The 12,771-nt window shown below is 41.5% G+C and overlaps 1 protein-coding gene across 6 annotated transcripts in view; it reads left to right on the plus strand.

The window, feature by feature from the left end:
- Positions 1-8,110: 8,110 nt before the first annotated feature.
- LOC110097052 (protein GUCD1) overlaps positions 8,111-12,771 on the plus strand; it is a 39,790-nt gene continuing 35,129 nt past the window's right edge. For 2 of the 6 annotated variants that reach the window (XR_002303159.2, XR_002303160.2), the window contains exons 1-2: positions 8,111-8,857; positions 8,961-9,085. Coding sequence is in view for 4 of the 6 variants with exons in the window: in XM_020823266.2 (XP_020678925.1) it covers positions 8,510-8,857; positions 8,961-9,085 (473 nt within the window). In the remaining 2 variants the exon portion in view is untranslated. The remainder of the gene's footprint in view (positions 8,858-8,960; positions 9,086-12,771) is intronic. The other 4 variants (XM_020823266.2, XM_020823265.2, XM_020823267.2 and 1 more) reach the window with 4 other exon arrangements.

The raw sequence follows: 12,771 nt of genomic DNA on the forward strand, positions 1-12,771 counted from the left end.
AATGTTGATCTCTCATGTCAATATATCAACCATGCAACATGATTGATAATTCCACACCAAAGTTAATGCATGTCATTGCCAATTAATAAGGCCAACATCTATCATCGATGCAAATTTCGATGGTCGATGTTAACACGAAGGCTTGTATTGGACTTCTTAGTTTATGGTTTCCCCTCTTTTAGGAAGAATGAGCAAATATATCACCAACAATTTTTTGAAGACAACTCCAACACCTCAAGACTCATCTAACTCTCATCATGGAAACCATCTTTCATATTTCATGTTAACTACATTGTATTAATATATTCTCCAATTATATCAAAGTGCATCATTTATAGACTCATGACATATGACACTGACTAATTCCATTTAGGCCAGACCCCTATGGGCTTTCTAATTTCTACATTTTTATGTAAAAATTCTTGTATTTCTTATGAGCTATTCTCGCTATGTTATATATATGAGTGAGCAAGATTTTTATAAAATCCTATGATAATAAACTCTCTCTTCATTCCAATGTTCTAGCATGCAACATAATCAGCTCAACTAACAGCTCTTGGTTGTGCTATACTCATCAAATGTAGTTGTGTACATTCCCCTAAACTTAAAGTAAGGACCGCATTATGTATCGAATTCAAAATGAATTAATTTGCAATAAAACACATATACACAATTATGTATATTTCATACTTTTAGTCATTTGAGTTATACATAATATTGTGCAACTTTATAATGAGTTAAATTATAAAATATATCTATGCATAATTATGCATAACCCTCAAAACTCAATGCAAGGGCTATGCATAATTGTGAACAAATTGTACATAAAATCAATTTATAATAAAACACATACACAACTATAACATATACTTTCAGGCTTCATTTGAGATAGCTTTCTTATTTCTTTCTAAATCAGTTTTTTAGAAACTTTTGTACTAAAAAGCTGCTTCAAAAAGCAATAAGGAGCTAACTTCGTTTGGAAGGTTTTTTAACAGCTTCTTAAAGCAGCTTTTTAGTAAAAAAAAATTATTTTTTTACTAAAAAGCTGCTTTAAGAATCGTCCCAAACAAAACTTTAGTCACAAGGAATGTATATAGTTGTTTATATTTTCTAAAATGAATTAATTTGTAATAAAACACATGTACACTGCTATGTATATCCCCCTTATTTTAAATCATGAGAGATATTAATAGTTATGCACATCTTTAGAGTGAATTAATTGTGTTTTCATGTGTATTCCTATCTAAAATACACAAATAAACAAATTTACTATAATACATGTATGTAATTGTGTACAACAAATATTTAATTAACTAAATATTATAGATAATGAGAAAATGATCAAAATGGTACATTCACTTCTTATAAAAGATCAAAATGATTTCTAATTATATTAAATGATCATTTTGTTCTCTCAAATGTTTAAAAAGGAATCAAAATAGTCTTTTAATATAGTTGAGAATTATTTTAATCATTCATAAAAAGTCAATGGACCATTTTGATCATTTTTTATAAACATTTATGTACAACTCAAATGAAAGTAGTTACAAATGTACTCTTATTTATGACTTTGAACAATGCTTATTATATTTTAAATATGCACACAACTTTGCGTATTATCCAAGAATATAAAAGTTACAAGAATTATGTTATATATGGCTTTTTGCAACATTTATTTTAATTTCCTATAGTTTTATGTGACTTTGTGACACCGCTCCGACTCCACGAAGCGTGACAAATGGCCTCCGACGATCACCACCCGGCTTCTGCTACGCCACCTTGTTTCACCACCTGAAGAATTCAGGATACAAAATAACAGGGAAAACGTAAACAGGAAAAACACAGGAACAATTAGTTCTGTATTTCTAAAATCTTATCAAAAACATCCATTTACAGGTAGCCGTTGGAATATATATACACACGGATTAAAACTAAGGCTACACATAATTAAAAACAAACAGCTACACAGTCAACGTCCCTAACGATACTCCAGCTTCGCCTGTAGCTCCGGCGTCATTCACCCGGGGTGGGAAAGAACTCCTCTATGTCATAATGAGGAGTTAAATCGTCAACGTTGAAGATAGCAGAGACGTTGTAATCTCCCGGAAGATCTATCTCGTAAGCATTATCATTAATCCTTTTAACAATTCTAAAAGGCCCATCCGCTTTTGGTTTAAGTTTTCCAAAAGAACCGGGTGGAAAACGTTCCTTCCGCAACTTTATCCACACCTTATCTCCAACCTGGAACTACTGAAGCTTCCGGTGTTTGTTAGCCTGATTCTGGTATTTGGCGTTCTGCTTCAAAATGTGTTCACGCACCTGTTGATGTAATTTCTTAATTTCCTTGCTCCATTGCTCCCCTTCTTCGCTAATGGCTGTAATGGTTGCAGCTGGCATTAAATCAAGGGGTGTAAGGGGATTGGCACCGTAGACGATTTTGAACGGACTATGCCCTGTGGACTGGTTCGTCGAACGGTTAAATGCAAATTCGACTTGGGCTAAGACAAGATCCCACTACTTGATATGTTTTCCGATAAAACATCGGAGCAAGTTGCCTAAGCTCTGATTAACGGTTTCTGTCTGGCCATCCGTTTGAGGATGAGCCGTTGAGCTGTAATTGAGTCGAGTGCCCAGCTTGCCCCATAAAGTCCGCCAGAAGTGGCTAAGGAACTTAACATCTCGGTCGGACGTGATTGTCTTCGGAATCCCGTGAAGTCGCACGACTTCTCTGAAATACAGATCAGCAATGTGCGTGGCGTCCATGGTCTTATTGCAGGCAACGAAATGAGCCATTTTTGAGAATCTGTCTACAATTACCATGACAGAATTTTTATTTCTCTGGGTTCGCGGCAAGCCCAAAATGAAGTCCATACTGACGTCTTCCCAAGGGCCGGCTGGAACAGGGAGAGGTGAGTATAATCCGGCATTGGTGAGCGACGTCTTGGCTCTTTTGCAGATGTGATAGCTTTGAACGTAGCGAAGCACATCCCTTTGCATAGAGGGCCAGTGGAACCGTTCTTTCAGTAATGCCAAGGTTTTGTCGCGGCCAAAATGACCGGACATGCCCCCATCGTGGCATTCAGCCACCAATGCAAATCTTACTGAGCAATCTGGAATACATATTTTTGTACCAAGGAAGAGGTACCCTTCTTTGCGATGAAACAATTTATGCGGTCTGTCCTGGCAAAGCAACCATACTTCACTGAAGTCTGTATCATTGGCATAGAGATCTCTTATGGCCTCAAATCCAATCAGGTTCGTGTGCAACGCTAGGAGCAGAATGTAGCGGCGGCTAAGAGCTAGCATCCGCCACTTGATTTAGTGTACCCGACTTATGTTGTAGCACAAATTGGAAGGCGGCTAAGAATTCCGACCAGGTGGCATGCCTTCCCTTTAATTTCTTCTGACTCTCTATGAATTTTAAGGCCGCATGATCCGTCAACAGCACAAATTCCTTATGTAGAAGATAATAACTCCAATGGTTTAGAGCCCGGACAATTGCATAAAACTCCTTATCATATGTCGAGTATCTCTGTCGAGTCTCATTGAGCTTTTCGCTAAAATAAGCTATGGGTCGTCCTTCTTGACTCAATACCGCCCCCACGCCCACATTGGAAGCATCACAGTCGACCTGAAATATTTTGCCAAAATCAGGAAGGCGTAGGACCGGAGCAGAGGTCACATTATTCTTGAGTTCATCGAAGCTAAGCTATGCTGCTGCGGTCTAGTGGAAAGAATCTTCTTTTAGTAATTCAGTAAGCGGGGCGGCAATAGTACTGAAGTTGGCAATGAATCTGCGGTAGAATGAAGCTAGTCCATGAAATCTTTGGACGTCCGTGAAGGAGCAGGGATTGGGCCAGCTGAGGATCGCTTCGACCTTATCCGAATCCACTTCGATACCTTCAGCAGAAATGATGAATCCCAAAAACCGAATTCGTTTGTCCAAGAACTGACATTTTTTTTATGGCAGTATAACCTCTGCTCTTTAAGAATTTGGAAGACATGTCTCAGATGCTATAAATGAGACGGAACGTCGGGGCTATATACCAGGATGTCGTCAAAGTAGACGATTACGAACATGCTCAAAAACGGTTGAAAGATCTGATTCATGAGGCGCATGAAAGTGCTGGGGGTGTTTGATAGCCCAAATGACATTACTAACAATTCATAGAGTCCGTCCCGCACCTTAAAGGCGGTCTTCCACTCATCGCCTTCTCGGACTCGTATCTTATGGTATCCGCTCCTCAGATCAATTTTTGAGAAAATGGATGCACCTTGCAGCTGATCAAATAGATCGTCTATTCGTGGAATGGGAAAACGGTATCGCACCGTAATCTTGTTGATCGCCCTGCTGTCGATGCACATCCGGTATGAACCATCCTTCTTTGGTACCAACAATGTCGGTACCGCACAAGGGCTAACACTCGGTCGAATGTATCCCTTATTGAGTAATTCTTCTACCTGTTTCTGTAGTTCTTGATGTTCATTCGGTCGTAGTCGATAGGGTGGCCGGTTTGGCAACGTAGCCCCTGGAGTCAGCTCAATAGCATGCTGGATTTCCCGCAGGGGAGGCAATCCGGCAGGTAATTCTTCCGTCCATACTTCTTTGTATTCATGAAAGAGCGGCTGAACCTCGACTGGCACGGTGGCGGTTTTCTTCTCCGCCTCTTTGACAAGTATAAGGTATCCCCCATCGGCTTGTTGAATGGCCCTTAGACATTCAGTCTTGCTGACCAAGAGCTGCCCAACCGTGGTTTCTTCAGACGTTGCTTTAAAAGGCATGAGTACAAACGTCTCCTGGCCTTGTACCAACGTATAGGTATTGGCTAACCCATCATGCATAGTTTTCTTGTCAAATTGCCACGGTCTTCCTAATAGTAGATGACACGCGTCCATGGGCAGAATATCACACCACACTTGATCTTTGAATTTGCCAATAGAGAAATGGACCAAACAACGTTTGGTCACCTCGACTTCGTTCCCCCGCTGAATCCACGACAACTTATATGGATGTGGGTGTTTTTCGGTAGGTATCTGCAGTTTGTCTACCAATGTACACGAAGCAATGTTCTCGCAGCTGCCACTGTCAACAATGATTTGGCAGACACGATCATGAATGGTACCTCGGGTCCGGAACAGACTGTGGCGTTGTTCTTGTTTTTCCTTCTGACTGCTAAGCAATCGCCTCAAGACAAGAAGATTTCCTTCATCCGCACTGATGATGGTAGGCTTGGCCAGGGATGGAGAAGTCACCAACTCCTCACTTTGGATTTCATCCTCCTGTTCGGTCTCTTCTTCCAGAACGGTAATAATTCTTCTAGTGGGACAATTAGATGCAATGTGCCCAAAGCCTTGGCACTTGAAACACTTCCGCGTCGGTGCACTGCTCGTGCCTCCGGAAGAAAAAGGACCTGGGCGGCCCGGGGATCTTTCTTGAGAGGACAATGATTTTTCTTGCGATGTGGACGTTACTCTCACACCCTGAGAAGCTTTGTCTCCCGCTTGTGGACCTCCGAAAAGAGCACCGCGCGAACGGGTCGATTGGAAGGGCAGATTGGATCGTGCATACGACTAACCATTGAGGATAGGGGCTATCGCCAATACACCCCGATGGGTAGTAATATACACAACCTAGTCACGGGTTTCCCCCACCCGATGCAAGAGCTCGAATAGGTTTTAGTAGATTGTGGGGACCAAGTTTCCCACGGGCGCAAGCCCTCGTGGTTAATTACATCCCAGGCCGAACCGAGACCTCTAACCTATTTTCGCTTAGATCTCTCAAACCACTCGACGAAACGTCATGAAATTTTAAACACAGGTAATAAACATGATGAGCATCAATGGGGGATGCTTGGCTTGACCTAAAAAGCACTTTCTGAAACGCTATTTTAACCCTAAGTGTTCTAAACTAGGGTTTGCGATATACCTCAATCCACACGGTGGATTCGGGCGATCTTGGGCTCGTTGGACTCGTAGGAGATGCAGGAACGTTTCTCTAGTTGACGTCGAGATCCAAAACTCGCTTGATCGATCGGGATTCGTCCTGGAACGTGAATATGCTCGGTCTTCGCCGGAATCCGGTCGGCGACGGCTCGAGATGGTCAGATCTTGATCGGAGAAGGTCGAGAAGAGATGTGGGAGCGCTCTCACAAAATCTCAGAGCCTGAGATGGTCTCTAGATCGTGCAAGAGCAAAAAGATCCAAAAATAACCTAATTTTCTTCTATTTAAATCCCTTAACCTATCTTGAACGGCCTAGATCTAATCACCAGCTATTTTGGGAGGGAAATAGAGCCAGGAGGCCGAGGTTTTGAATTCCAAAACATTTGGAGGCTTTTAATTGCAATTATTGGCCATTAATCACATTAAAATAGGTTAATTTGACCTATTTAAGACTTGATTTGAGGTCAAATCAGTCAATTAGGGCCAAGGTGAGTGAGGTTCGAGCCATGAGGGGGTCTAGATCGGATTTAAATCGATTTGGGGCTCTAAATGGGCTAAGTGGTCAACTCTGGTTGACTTGGTCAACCGGATTGACCCAAGGTCCAAGTTCAGGCTCAACAGACTCGACTCGACTCACGGAACCCATTGGAGAAAGTCTTGGGGTCTGGCTTGGTCAATTTGACCAAGTCAACTCTCCGGGCCCGAGTCTAGGCAAAATCGAGGTCAACACCACTAATTCCTTGAATTTGAACTGTGTCCCCTTAGAAGCTTTCTGTTGTCTTTCAACTTTAAGGGCGAGAGTGATCACGTCCTGCAGAGTCCAATACGGTTGTAACTGTACCACATTGGCAATAGTGGGTTGTAGACCTTCCAAGAATCTGGCTATAGTGTTTTCTACCGGCTCATTCAAATCACATTTCAGAGCCAGCTGCTCGAATTCCGCCACATATTCTTCCATAGAGAGCTGATGCTGTTGAAGGCGGTGGAGTTTTAGAAACAAATCTTGGCGATAATAATCGCTAAGATATTTGTGTTGTAACTCTTTCTTCATCTTTTCCCAACTAGTGATCTTGCTTTTTCCTTCCCTAGCCCGATTTCTTTTCAGATTTTCCCACCAGAGGGAAGCACTTTTCTTTAATTTGATTGCTACCAACTTAACGATCCTCTCGGCAGCCACTTCCTTAAATTCAAGAACTCGTTCCACCGTATGTAGCCAATCTACGAATTCATCAGGATCCATTCGGCCTTCAAACGTGGGAAGATCAATTTTAATCCCACTGTCATCTCGAGCGAGCGAACGTTCTTGCCGCTGTCTTCTTGGTTGTAGTTCATCTTCGCTAGAGGCTTCTTGGTGAAACGGATTGACGTCCTCTTCTTGTCGAATGTCCTCTTCTTGCTGATTTCTTCTCGTCAGTTCTTGTTGCAATCTCTGAATTTCCCTCTGTAAATCTTCAATCACCGTCTCGTGAACAGGACGCTGCCTGTTCCTTCGGGGAGGCATCTTGCCAGCTCTGATACCAAATGACACCGCTCCGACTCCACGAAACGTGACAAATGGCCTCCGGCGATCACCACCCGGCTTCTGCTACGCCACCTTGTTTCACCACCTAAAGAATTCAGGATACAGAATAATAGGGAAAACGTAAACAGGAAAAACACAGGAACAATTAGTTATGTATTTCTAAAATCTTATCAAAAAACATCCATTTACAGGTAGTCGTTGGAATATATATACACACGGATTAAAACTAAGGCTACACATTATTAAAAACAAACAGCTACACAGTCAACGTCCCTAACGATACTCCAGCTTCGCCTGTAGCTCCGGCGTCAAATGTTCTCTTGAGATTGGCTCCCTTATCATTAAATTCTTTCAACCACACTATGTAATGTGTTTTATATGATACATTGAGCCAATGCCTTCCCCCGTAGAAGAACACCATTTATAATTGACTATAAATACTAGTTAAATCATTTTAACTGGGCCAGACCCCGTGACTTTTTCCCTTTTTAGAATTTTCTAAGTAAAATTTTTGGTGTCTCTTATGACTCTCACACCCTTTTTCTTTATCTGTTTGTGTGCTGAATTTTCTCACCGCCAAAATTCCACGTCGACATGGCCGCCGAAATCAATGGGATAATTATATGAACAACTGTCTCTTGCTTTGCTTTGGCCCCGCGATCATGTAATAATTAATATGATAAAATTTCCTTCTCTAGTACATACACCCCAGCCGGCTCTCTAGAACTACGAAACAGAGGATTTCTCCTTTTACTCCCGCGCCTTCGCTTGAGAAGCCGGCCATCTTTATCCAGAAGTTAAGAGAAGAATCCCCTCATCGCTGCTATCGTCAAAGGAAGGTGAGAGAAGGGAACCGCTCCTCAATTCGTCCCTGTGTTCCAAGGCACGTTCCTTTATCTCTTCTTTTCATTTTTTTGGGGGGGATTTTTTCCATTGCGCTCTCATTTCTTATTCTGATCCGATTAACGCGATAGACATTGGTCAGTAGAAACTAGGTCAAATCGTATTGCACTAAACGACGCCAAATCTTGCTTCCGCTCCGTTCATGGAAGGGCCTAGAGGCCGGAACTGGAGGGCCAAGTTTTCGATGCATATCTTGATAACCTTGTGCTTTGCTGTCTGTTTGATCTTTAATTCGGAAAAGCTACCTTTGGTTGATTTAAAGATCAGAGTTTGTGGCATCTTGGAGACAGAGGATGCACAGCATGTCGGGAGATTTTCGAAGCTTAGTGCTGCTGGCTTGGTGATGTGGCCTATCTGTTTCATCGCGGATCGGCTGATAAAGATGCTCGGAGAAGGGAAAATAGGAGCAAAGTGGTGTGACGCGGCCTTGGCGCGATCTAATGGTGTGGATGCTTCTGCAACGTTTCCTGCTAGTTCGCACTTTGTGGATGTGGGTTTCGTTTTCTTTGCATTGATTGTGCTTCTTCTAGATGAATTTCTGAATCTTGACATCAGCACTGACAACACTAATTGGGTGATGGTCCGGTCTTTAGGTTCCGCATGTGCGGCAGCAGTTTCACTGGGATTGCGGACTTGCTTGCGTTTTGATGGTGCTGAGGACTGTTGGAATAGGGCACATTGGCATTCATGAGCTCGTGGATCTTTGTTCCACAACAAGGTAGATTGGGTTGCGTGATGTTGTCTAGAGTATAAATTTTGAATCGGGGGTATGAAATACCTTTTTTTTTTTTGGCTTTTCAAATCTTACTTGTCAATGCTATTATCACGAAATTTGATAAGATAGGCGAACCTTGTGTTGGAGGCTATCTTTTCTTCAGCTTTTCTCACAAAATACAAAATATAAAATGATAATCCTTGATTGCATCATTGTCCGTCTTTATGTTTCCTGTTCTGTTGATTTCCTCCATCAACGGTTTGGATTGCCTTACTTTTCTTATGGTGTTAACCTTTTATCATGCTGCTTGCTCGATTGGTCACGCCACTGATCCATTCCTTGCTCTAGCTAGTTCTTGTTTTTGTGTTGTTCTTTTCTAGTTTTGTTGGGTCCCTAAGCAAATCAAGGAGTCAAAGAGTTTATTCAATCAGAATTTTTGAATGATGTATTGAAACTTGTTGTCTTTGAGGAGATCTTGATAGCTTTTAAGTATTTTCTTATTTTGAATCCTCTGTATGATATAACAAGAACCTTGAGCAATGCAAATTTGATTTGACATTGACCATTGAAATAGATATCCAGTTTTCCTCCTCTCGTGTGTGTAATTATTGGATATATATTGTTTGAGTGCTTGAAAGGTGTGAACAATTATTTTTGGGTGAGGCTCCTTGTATTGACATTTTTCTTCCTTTTGGGATGCTTTTTATCAATTTTATCTTTTAAAATTATTTAGTCATTGGTCCTAAGTTTGTAATTAAAACTTTCTTGAGTGAGATATATGTGGGTTTTATTTTTAAATGCATATGCATACAATACTCAAGGTGTAGAGAAATTCACACTAAAAAGATGTTCATATGGATTGCTAAGATTTCGTTTGTGATAATTTTTTTATTATTTTCTAAAGCATCTTTCGAGTTCAAAATTTTCTTGAATTAAAAATTTTTAACTTAAAGTTGCTTAGAAAGTAGTAAGAAAGCTATTCCAAATGAAGCCTAAATCTATATGGATACAAATACAAGCATCAATTTATGCTAATGAAAAAAAATAATGAAGAAAATGCAAAAAATATCTTACATGTTTATACACCTAGTTTGACACAACATTACTTGAAGTGCCTTGTAATACTTTTTCATGTATGTGTTAGATCGAGCCTACAGTCGGTCCGACGGGACCGGCTTACGCAAAACTGGGAACGTAGGCGATCTGAGGGTGATGAAGCTGAAGATACCTATTTTTTATGGAGAGAATGCCCATGGGTGGTTCTACAAGGTGGAAATATACTTTACCGTCAACAGGTTGACGGAGGGAGAGAGACTGATTGCATCTGGGATGTGCTTGGAAGGGAAAGCTTTGGTACCTATGGAGGGATAAGAGACGATCAATAAGGACCATGAGAGAGTTTAATGACTGCCTGTTGGAACGTTTCCATACCAGTAGGGGAGGGGACTTCTACGAGCAGTGCTTCGCTTTGATGCAGGAGGGGATAGTGATGGAGTACCGTGAGCAATTTGAGTACCTTGCCAGTTGATTGGATCGACTTCCAGAAACTATACTGGAGAGAAACTTTATGAAGGGACTGAAACTCAAGATCCGCGTAGCAGTTAGAGTGAAATCGGGACTTAGGAGAGTCTATGCAGCTAGCTCAATTGGTGGAGGATCAGGGGCACCTAAAAAAAGGAGCAGGAGTCAACAGTTCACTAGGCTCATACAGGATGATCACCACCTTTTTAGCACCTAAGGAACCAACACTGGGTACTCTTAGGGGTGTAAACGAGTCGAGTCGAGTCGAGTATTTGCCTTATCAAGCCTGGCTCGTTTAGTCCTTAATGAGCTCGAGCTCGAGCTCGAGCTCGAGATCGAGTTCGATTAGTAGGCTCGAGCTCGACTCGTTTAGAAAATATTAAGCTCGACTCGAAAGCTCGAGCTCGTTTGAAAAGCTCGAGCTCGAGATCGAGCTCGTTTGAGAATTACCAACGCATGTGATTTCCTTTGAGCTCTAGAAGCGTCTAGAGATTTGGGAGAGAAAGATTGATGAGAACATCGACAGACGATATCGATGAGTCTATAAGCGTAGGAATCGTAGATCGATTCACAGTCTTTATTTTGTATGCATTTATGTATTGTAGTTTATTTATATGCTAGTTATGATTGTACCCTTTTTTTGAGTTTGCTTGAGTTGTAGCCCAAGGGGCATTTGAGTCATTGTTATTTTATTTTCTAGGCTTATATATTGTGGCTTCTTCTATTGTAAAAGGATGATGATTATGAATGAAAAATTTCAACTTTTCTTTGTTGATCTCTGTGTGAGTTCTTGAGAGGAGAAATCCTAGAAGAGGGTCTTGTAACACCCGTTAGTCGCCGGTGGATCCCGGGACTCGCGGTTTGTCATCTTCTAGCCCTTCACATCCGACCACCTTATCCACCCTCCCTCCATCGCTAACCAATCCAACCACCACCTAACCGACCGGCGTCCTCCTCCCTTCTCCCTCCCTAGGCCGCCGACCATCTCTCACCCCACCCCACGCCGTCGGCCACCCCGCCTACACACCCAAACCACGGCCTAGCCAACCCTAGCCCCACCGCTGGCCACCCCCTTCCTATTCCCTTGATGATGAAATCAATCATCATTAACACCTATCTAAAATAGCCTAATTGGTTTGGAAAGATTTAAATAATTTGAAATTTGAATTTCGAATTTCAAATACTTTCCTAAACTAAGAAAGTTAAATTCGGAAAGTTTATAATTTGGGATCTAATTTAATTTTAAATTAGATTAGTTATTCCTATTTCATCTCTAATTAATAAGAGTGCATTAGAAAACTATTAAACCCCTCCCAATCTCTCCCCCTTTCCTCTCCATGTCGCCCGCCCCCCAAGTCCAAAATTTTGAATTCTAATTCTTCCCTCCATCTCATTTAATTCTCTTATTTTGATTACCTTCCTTGGTAATTAATTTCAAAGAGGATTTAACAACCTAATTTCACCCAACCTAGCTACCCCTTTCATTCCACCCAACCCAAGTTGCCGACCCTCCCCTTGCTAGCTCACCTTCTTGGAATTCCCTCACATCTCATGTGCTCTCTTGCTGGGAAAGAAGTCGAGCACCTCTCTTCCAATGTTCTCCTAGTGCATGGCCGATCCCGACATTGATCACGGGTTCGTATATGATAATCAAGGAAGGCGGACATTCTTCGATCTCCGTTCTTTGATTTAAATTTGGGCGTTGACGACTCCATGGAAGGCTACATTGATCGCATCATCTTCACGTTGGCACCGCCAATTGAGGAACACCTCGCAATCAGATCGTGGATGATCGTGGGACGCCCACCAATCCATCCGTCGCCGCCTACCTTTCCATCAACGAAGTTCTTATGCTCTTCCTTAGTGGTGATCTCTTTTCTAGTGTGGAGCATCTTCTTCTGTTAACCCCACGAGTGAATGAGTGAGAAGATCCTCAAGGTGAATCTCTCATTATTAAATTGTGGATTTTTGTTATGCGCTCATAAAACTTACTCTTGTCTTTGAAGTTTGATCAAATTGTCTTGGTTAGTCTAAATTGTACTTCTTTGCCTAAGCAAGTTGAAAACTATGAATTTCTAAGATCTTTCTTTGTTGTAAACAATAATTTTATATTGGGAAGTTTTAAACAATTGCTCTTCTTAATTTATTGTTAACTCCTGGTAGTATCA

The sequence above is a fragment of the Dendrobium catenatum genome, unplaced genomic scaffold (assembly GCF_001605985.2).
Source record: "Dendrobium catenatum unplaced genomic scaffold, ASM160598v2 fragScaff_scaffold_71, whole genome shotgun sequence".
Lineage (NCBI taxonomy): Eukaryota > Viridiplantae > Streptophyta > Magnoliopsida > Asparagales > Orchidaceae > Dendrobium > Dendrobium catenatum.